This window comes from Eptatretus burgeri, chromosome 17 (assembly GCF_056783735.1).
Source record: "Eptatretus burgeri isolate ZD-2024b chromosome 17, Ebu_testis_v1, whole genome shotgun sequence".
Lineage (NCBI taxonomy): Eukaryota > Metazoa > Chordata > Myxini > Myxiniformes > Myxinidae > Eptatretus > Eptatretus burgeri.
The window spans coordinates 24,677,453-24,686,705 of NC_140977.1; the positions used below are offsets into that span (position 1 = coordinate 24,677,453).

A 9,253-nucleotide genomic window follows, 5' to 3' on the forward strand; every position below is an offset into this window, starting at 1 on the left:
CATGGAACAGGTTAGTACAGGTTTACATGGTACCTGTAGCAGGTCACAGATCGAACCTGACCTGACATTCAAGAAAACTGACCAACTGACTGACCTGACCAAGAAACTGCTTTCACAGAACCAACGCTTTAGATTTAGAACACAGAATGTGGTACATCGGATTGTATCAGTCCAATGACAACATATTGGTCTGTGTCTTGCACAGCGGCGCATTTATAGCAACATACCACGTAACCGGCAGCATGACGCAGCCTGTAAAAGCCCCGTTGTGTGCGTGCGGCCGCAAGAATAGCATTAATGTTGGCTTAAGGATTACTTGCAGTTGGGGCAAACGATCCCTGCTGCTGGTTGAAGGGACGAAGATGTGTACGCTCCAAATTATTCAACACATCAGTCTGTTCTTCTCCAGAGATATCCATAACATCTACACTCAGCACTGCATACAGGTTTAGACAAAAGAAGTGCAAATCAACTGAGGAATTGAACATCTGTATGTACAACCTTCTGCATTTTTGTTTCCCCACAAACCGAATTGTATCAACCTCTGCACATCCTATACCCATAAACAACCATACACTTAAGAATTCTAATGCACACCTCCTCGCTTGCCTTGGTCAACATTTCGACAAATAAAGCAACACTCACACATGCATGGTAGGTGTGGAAACTCCAAATCCACTTCAATACGAAGTTTCTGTCCACGTGATGGATCGACGTACAACTCCGAACGGATCTGGGAACAAACGTTTTGAAAAAAAAAACATTTTTTTGATGACACCAGCAGCTCAAGGATCCATGATAACATTGTGAGAAAAAAACACAAACATTAAATAAAAAAAAATATATATACTTTTTAAATGTTGATGACAAGCTTTGGCAGAGGTTCATCAGATCAATTTAGGCTCTCCACTAAGGTCCTTGTAAAATACACCGACATCTTTCAGCATCCTTTGTCCAACATGCATAACGTAAATGAATAAACTCCTCCATGAGCATTATTACATCATTGTTTAAATAAATAAAACCACTTCATCTTGTCTGAGAATCAATTTATCTTTAAACAGAACTTGAGCAAAATGCTTTCATTCCTTCCATTGTTGCAACTGTTTTTTTTTTTTTTTTGCACCTTCCCCCACCCACCCACCCTACCCTACCCCACCACCCCACCACCCCCAATCCACAAAAAAATTTATAAAATAAATAATAATCTATGACGTTGCAGCAAGAGTGCCAATGGTTTTTCTCTTGTACGCATTCAAAAGCAAACAAAATTTAAAAGGTAACAACTTGCAAACTATGCAATCGCATCCAAAAGTTTATCTAATAAATTATTTTACTTTAATAGCAAACTAGTAGATAACCCGGTTCCACTCGGGCTATTGTAAGGAACTGGCAAGTTGCCCGTGCCTGCACAGGATTCTAAACGGAATAGAGATGGCGATGGCAAAATTGCAACTGGCGTCTTTTGTCATCGAGCCGGAAAGCTGGGAGAAACAATTCACATTCATTGCCACATCTGATGCAATCTAAATGCTCTAATGGCGGTTAGATGCTCCATTTGAAATTGTTTGTTCAATATACTGTGTGTAGAATATTGATGTCTTGGGTCCGTAGGAAAAAATTTGTATTGGTGTTGAAGCCAGTGACCAATTGCAAATCAATTGTAGGATTGGTTCTCAATAGACCAACAGAGTATGCAATATTTATGGAGTTTGCTAGGAATGTCCTTTGATAGAATAATTATCGCAAACTGCGAAGACTGCTTAGGTTTCTCGGTAAAGTAAATCAATGAAAAGGCAATTTTATACATTGGATAAAATTGACCGAATAGTTTGTAGTGTATATATATAAATATATATATATATATATATATATATATATATATATATATATATATATATATATATATATATTGTTTCCAGTCAGTATGCTAACCTGCGACCCTAACCATATACACTGCCAGAGTGGGCAACAAAAATTCACGAAACTAGAAATTGTGAATATTGATACGTTTTGAACTCCACGTGCAATGTCTGGATCCAAGACGTGTGTGTGCGTGTGGTGTGTGTCCAAGGCATAACTTATTTTCTTCTTACCATTTGAGCTTTTGTCATCAAATCTTCAACAAACCTTTCTCATGAGAATATGGAGAACACTAATTATTAAGTGGGTCAAAATGTCAAAGGGCAAAGTCGCTGTGAGCCGTCCGCAGGTGTCAATGCGAGATGGGCGAGTGTTTTTAAAATTTATTTATTTACCACAGCTTTAGTGTGCCTGTCCAGGCCAAAACTGCCTTTCCCATTAGAGCGTTTATCATCAAAATGTCAACAAACCCCAATTATGAGAATATTGAGAAAAATAATAAAATTAATTCTCCATTTTTCCTTCTTTATTTAAAAGTTGTTTTCGTCAAGTTTAGTTTGAGTACAAAGCGGATGCGGACAGGCTTTAGAATTTTGAGATTATTTTTTATTTATTAGTTTTTAAGTGGTCCAACGCTCAGGGAAGAGTTTGTACATGCATCACGTGCAGGACGTAGACATTACTCGACATTAGTGCACTTTTCACGAATTAAAAGGACATTAGTAAACAATGGACAAACATTTATGATGCATATGGAATTTGAACCCGAGTTTCCGACATCATTCAGAGCTTTGTGATGTCGGATGGGAACACGAACAGACCAAGCCAGTGCTTTGCAACTGAACTCGTACAACAGATCAGACACTTGATATGCAGTATCTGGTTGACTCACCTCTTTGCTCATGTAATAGTGAAGCTCAGACACAAACAGAACCATCATGAGGACTCCGCTTACAGCTGTCACTGCAAACACGGTCGTGTTGGAACATCCGTGACACGGAGAAGTGAACCCGAAAGCACGCACACACACACACACACACACACACACACACACACACACACACACACACACACACACACACACACACACACACACACACACACACACACACACATACACACACACACACACACACACACACACACACACACACACACACACACACACAACAATCGATCGTAGACCAGGTTAGATGATGTGACGAGGAGAGAAGAGGGTTGGAAGAAGAGAGGAGAACAGGTACACACGGGAAGGGTTGGTCACCTACCAAATAATAGAAGTAACCAAATTTAAAAGTTTTGGGGCAGAAGGCCAACCGGCCCTCCCCCCTTCATTGCATCCCGACGAGTGACGACAACAACGATGGAAGGGGGAGCAACGAAGCAAAATGAAATGAATTAAATAGAATAGCCGTCTGAAGAACATTACCAATGGCTCCTCCGCAAGTCTTCACCCGGAAATCCTCCAGAGGCTTCGAAAAGGCGTCGAATCGGCGAAGTCGAGCGAACTCCACTTCCATAGCTTTGGATGGGACGGTTTTTAATCCGCGGCGATTAAGTAAACTTTGAACATTCACAACGGACGCGTCAAAACGGCGGACACTTCCGCAACATCGAGCCGGCCAATCACATCCCGCCGTGACCGCGCTCGCCGGGCCAATCACATCCCGCCGTGACCGCGCTCGCCGGGCCAATCACATCCCGCCGTGACCGCGCTCGCCGGGCCAATCACATCCCGCCGTGACCGCGCTCGCCGGGCCAATCACATCCCGCCGTGACCGCGCTCGCCGGGCCAATCACATCCCGCCGTGACCGCGCTCGCCGGGCCAATCACATCCCGCCGTGACCGCGCTCGCCAATGAAAATCGGGAATTCAGTGACGTCAGGACGGTGTCCGGGAAACTGTCGCCCTGAACGCGATTCAAATTATTGAGGGAACGTGTCGGGTGAATATTATAATTCGTCGCTGATCAAAATCATTCAGGATCGCGATTTGTAATCTGGAGAGAGCATCGCAAACGCTTTTATGAAGGCTTTGGGGGAGCTTGAATGTCCGCAAGCGAGTGCAACGGACGGCGGGTCAAACGTTCACCATGAAGGAAAGGCAAACCCCATAATGTAACACCCTTTTTCTGCAATAAGGTTGGGGGGACGTCCATGCTGCTCCATTTCAGGGAAAGCTCTTGCTCATTGTAGTTGATGCCAATTCCAGATGGAGTGAAGCTCTTGTACCATCCTGAGTGGGTGGATGAGGGGAAGTGCAGTGGACATAGTATATCGAGACGACAAGAAGGCATTTGATAAGGTCCCACATCGGAGGTTGTGAGCCAAGGCGAGGACTTGTGGGGTAGCTGGTCAGGTAGCTAATAGGATTGCAAACTGGCTTCATGATAGAAAGCAAAGAGTATCTGTGAGTGGAATGATGTCTTGTTGGGAGGATGTAAGTAGTGGGGTACCTCAGGGATCAGTACTCGGACCATAACTATTCATTATTTACATCAATGATTTGGATAGAGGGGTGAAGAGTAGGCTTTTCAAATTTGCAGATGATACAAAGCTTGGAGGTAAAGTGGATAGCAGAGGGGGTGGTGAACAGCATCAGGAGAGTATTGATGCTTGTATAGATTGGGAAAAAGATTGGCAGATGGATGGGAAAGGTGTTGGGGATGGGAAAGAACAATGAAAATAGAGATTACAGGATACAAGGGGTAATTTTGGAGCGTGTCACACAGGAGAAGGATCTGGGGGTGGTAATAGATATGGGAGTGAAACAGACAGCACAATGTCAGGCAGCGAACTATAGGTAAAGTAAATGGGGTTTTAGGTTGTATCCGGAGGGAGATCATTTATTAATCAAAAGAGGTGGTGTTGACATTGTACAGGAATTTAGTGAGGGCCACAACTAGAATATTGTGTACAGTTCTGGTCACCACGACTCAGGAAGGACATAGCTGCCATAGAGGGGGTTCAGCGCAGGGCTACGAGATTGATTCCGGGCCGAGCTAGACTCTGTAAGGAGCGGTTGAAGGAGACAGGGCTTTATACACGAGAAAGGAGGTGGTTACGAGGAGATATGATAGAGATGTTTTATGATAATGAAAGGTAGAGATAAAATAAGTGAAGATGAATTATTCAACAGAGTAGACAGTGATAGGACCAGGGACCATGGCCTGAGAGTAAAGAAGAGGAGAGTTAAGATGGTAGTAAGGTAGGGAGAGGGGTCTTTTACTCTGAGAGTTGTTAATGCACGGAATGGTCTCTCTGGAAAGATAGTGGCAACAGAAACAGTAGATAAGTTTAAATTACAATTGGATAGGTACCTGGAAGTTATGGAGATGGGTATGGGGATGTTGATTAGACTTTTAGGTAGTTTGAGTATTGATGGGTGATTGTGTGCGGAGTGCTGTTGGTGGGGATCTTGTCTCGGGGGGTTGTGTGTTTTTTACCAAGCCCATGCCCCCTCCACGAGGGGAGAAAAAGGGGGGAAAAAATAAAAAAACGACAATTTTTTTTTTTTACTTTATTAATTAAAAACTTTTTTTGCATTTTCTTCCATGGATCTTGTGGAGATGGATTGGTGCGGTGTTCGCACAGGCATGAAGGGCTGAATGGCCTCCACCTGTGTTTGATTTCCTTGTTATTCCTTGTTCATAATAATAATAAGAAGAAGAAGAAGAAAAACTTTATTTCACCAAGTGCAATTTAAACACAAGTTAAGACGGTAGTAAGGTCGGGGTCTTTCATTCAAAGAGTAGTTAATGCATGGAAGGGTCTCCCTGGAAAGGTAGTGGCAGCAGAAACAGTGGATAAGTTTAAATTGGAATTAGATAGGTACCTGGAAGTTATGGAGATAGAGGGGTATAGGGATGTTGGCAGGGATTTTTAGGTAGTTTGAGTATTGATGGGTGATTGTGTGCATGTGTACGAAGTGTTGTTGGTGGGGGTCTTGTCAAGGGGTGTTATGTGGTTTATCTTGTGTGTTTTTCTTTTTTTATCCATGAGGGTTTTTGCCCATTCCCCCTCCCCTGGAAAGAAAAAAAAAATACAAAAAAACATTTTGCATTTTCTTATTTGCTCTTGTGTTTATAAATTGGTGAGGTGTTGATGTGGCGCAGACATGATGGGTGAATGGCCTCCACCTGTGTCCAATTTCCTTGTGTATCCTCATGTTTGACTGCTGTATTAAGCAGTTGACGCTCTGCTGACCAACTCACGCAACATAGTGTTCCAAACTCCACTGTATCAGAAAACAGCTCGTCATTTACAAGTTCAGTTTCAGAGTTTTTGTGAAATCAGGGGTCCGTGAAGTGACCAACCACCCTTTACCCTTTATCCGATTCAAAGTATGGATTGCACCATTACAAAAAAGGTGGAATTGTGGATTGTAAAATTACTAAAAAGGGAGTGAATAGGTTAACAGGTTGAATCAGATTAGAACCCGAATCCAAACGACCCAACCACTGAATACCTCAACCTTAATCCAAGCTTAAACATATTCACCTCTTACGTTATGTTTTTCAGGCCATCACCCGATTCATCCCGTTTCTCCATAAACCTCTTATTCACTGATAAACTATGACAAAGTACTAACGTAACTATAGTTCCTTTTCAGGTGGTGCTGGCATGGCAGAGTGGTTACTTCACCTCATTTGTAAATGATCTTCTGGTTTGAACCATGTGTTCAACCCCATGAACACCACTCACATTATCCAGTGTTTTACCTCACCACGAATTAAAAAAAAAATATTGACACTGTTTCTTTGGAAGTAATTTTCATGGATCGATGTCTGGAATTACTGAGGATTTGGTTAAAAAAAATTCTCACAAAACAACACATAATTGATTGCATTTCATGGTGGCAGCGCATTTGGGCCGTTCTCCAATGGACTGCTATTTTGTGGGGGACATGAAATGAAAACAACATGGGACAAAAACGATCATTGCGGTGTTGTTAAACGTGCAATGGTGACTTCTAAAACTGTTTCACACCATGTTGTACTCGAAGAATGAAATCTTGCCTCCGGTTCTTCTCCGAAATCACCATCATCATGATTATCACCATCATCATCATCATCATCATCATCATCATCATCATCATCATCATCATCATCATCAACACCATCATCAATACATTGACAATCATCACCATTACCATCATCATCACCATCATCAATACAACGACCATCATCACCATCATTATTGTCATCATAATTATCACCATCACCATCATCAGGATCGCCATCATCATCTTCATCATCATCATCAATACTATCATCTTCATAATCACCATCATTATCATCACCACCATCACTATCATCACCACCATCATCGTCATCACCATCATCATCATCCCCATCACCATCATCATCATCACCATGACCATCATCATCATAATGATCAACATCACCACCATCATCATATTCATCATCACCATAATTATCATTATCATCAACACCATCATCACCACCATCATCATCACCAACATCAATACCACGACCATCATCACCATCATTATTGTCATCATAATCATCATAATCATTTTTTTTTTTTTGTTTGTTTGTTTGTTTTTTCTCCCCATTACCTTCAATTTCTATCCTCCCCATTACCTTCAATTTTCATCCTCCCCACTTTCCAAACATCCCCCATTCTCCCAACTAATCTCTTTCTTATCTCAAAAAAAAAAAAAAAAAAAAAATACCCAACAACAACAACAACAACAACACGCTCACCTTCTCCCGATTCTGCTACTTCTTCTTCCTCTTAACTTCCTCCTCGTCTTCCTCGATTTCTTTTTTTTTTTTTTTTACATTTCCTTGACCTAATCTGTTGAACTCTCTCATACATTAATATTAACAACAAAAACGATCTTATGATGCTTCATCTTCCTCTCTCACACATGTGGTACTCTTTACTGTTTCACAATGCACTACTCTTCTGCTATTTTAACAGACTGCTTTCATTTCGACCTCTCCTTCATTCCTTGCCTAAAAAATCCAACTATTACAGCGCTTCTTCTCTCCATGCTCTGAATTCGCCTTCATTGCATCCATCAAGAATTGTGTTAAATCGCATCTCTGACCTAAAACTTTTAAAAACCACAGTTTGCCATGGATGCTCGCTTTCCATCAACCATTCTTTTTTTCCAACTTCAGTGCCAACTCACCCCCCTCACCCCTCACTCTCACTCTCAAAGCAACCATCCCACTCTTCTCCCTCCAAGCCTCCCTCTCACCTCTTTCAAAAATTCCCCCCTCACCTTTCTCCCACCTTTCATCCCCCTCACTCTTCCTTCTCTAAGTTGCCCCCCTCTCATCCAACAACCTGACTCCCTCCACTGCCCTCTCACCTCCATCTCTTCACTCCACCTCCTCAAATACTCAACTGCCATCTTCCTTGTCTCTTGTCCCCCCTCTCTCCCAGCACCACAGAGCCTTTTCTCCTCCTCATTCGGCCCCCTCCCTCGCTATTCTGCAATACCCCACACACTCCTTCAGCAACCCTCCTTACCTCCCCCCCCTCGTCCCTCGTCCTACCCTCCCCCGCCCCCTCCACCTCCTGCACCCAAAGCCTCCTCCCCTACCTCTTCATTAAAAGTGTGGACCTCAAATATCCGGGGCCTTCGCTCAAACCTTTCAGATCTTTCCATGCAGGTTGCCACTGACAAACCAGACATTATCTGCCTAACAGAAACTTTCCTCTCCCAAGACGTGTCTGACTCCCAAGTATCTCTCCCTGGTTACTCCCTCTTACGGTATGACAGACCTGAGCCTCGTCCTGGTGGAGGTGTTGCTCTCTTCATCAAAGACTCTATTCCTCACTCTCCCTGCACTGCTCTCACTCCCCCACACCCCCAGGAATACCTCTGGCTTCGGCTTCCCCTCCACTCCCACCTCATGTTTATATGTGTACTGTACCGTCCACTGAACAGTGATGACTCCATCTACACCTCACTCTCCGAAAACATGGACCATCTTCTATCTTCTCATCCAAACTCTCTCTTCCTCTTATGTGGCGACTTCAATTGTCATCACGCCAGTTGGCTAGGTGTGGGTACCTCTCTCACCTGCCATGGGACATCAGCAAAAAAGCTTTCTGTGACTCATTGGGACTGACTCAATCGGTCAACTTCCCGACCCGGATCTCAACCAATGGTACTCCATCTCTTCTGGATCTGATTTTGACAAATTTCCCTGACAATATCTGCTGCTCTTCCTTCGCTCCAATTGGTTCTTCTGACCACGTCCTTGTTAAAGTGGACATCTCTCTGGCTGTTATCAGAGAACCACCTCACCGCCGTCGAGTCTGGCATTTCACTCAAGCCGACTGGCAGGGTCTCCGAGCAGCCATCAAACTTACAGACTGGTCTCCTATCACTACTTTCTCAAACATC

At 43.1% G+C, this 9,253-nt stretch overlaps 1 protein-coding gene across 2 annotated transcripts in view; it reads right to left on the minus strand.

The window, feature by feature from the left end:
• The window catches only part of LOC147009574 (endoplasmic reticulum-Golgi intermediate compartment protein 3-like), a 43,950-nt gene extending 40,438 nt beyond the window's left edge, over nt 1-3,512 (minus strand). The window contains exons 1-4 of one of the 2 annotated variants that reach the window (XM_085862655.1): nt 3,293-3,510; nt 2,756-2,826; nt 646-733; nt 317-436 (exon numbers count right to left, since the gene is read on the minus strand). In XM_085862655.1, coding sequence (XP_085718781.1) covers nt 317-436; nt 646-733; nt 2,756-2,826; nt 3,293-3,383 — 370 coding nt within the window. In that variant the 5' untranslated portion in view covers nt 3,384-3,510. Of the gene's footprint in view, nt 1-316; nt 437-645; nt 734-2,755; nt 2,827-3,292 lie in introns of both variants that reach the window. The other variant, XM_085862657.1, reaches the window with a different exon arrangement.
• Between the last annotated feature and the right edge of the window lie 5,741 nt (nt 3,513-9,253).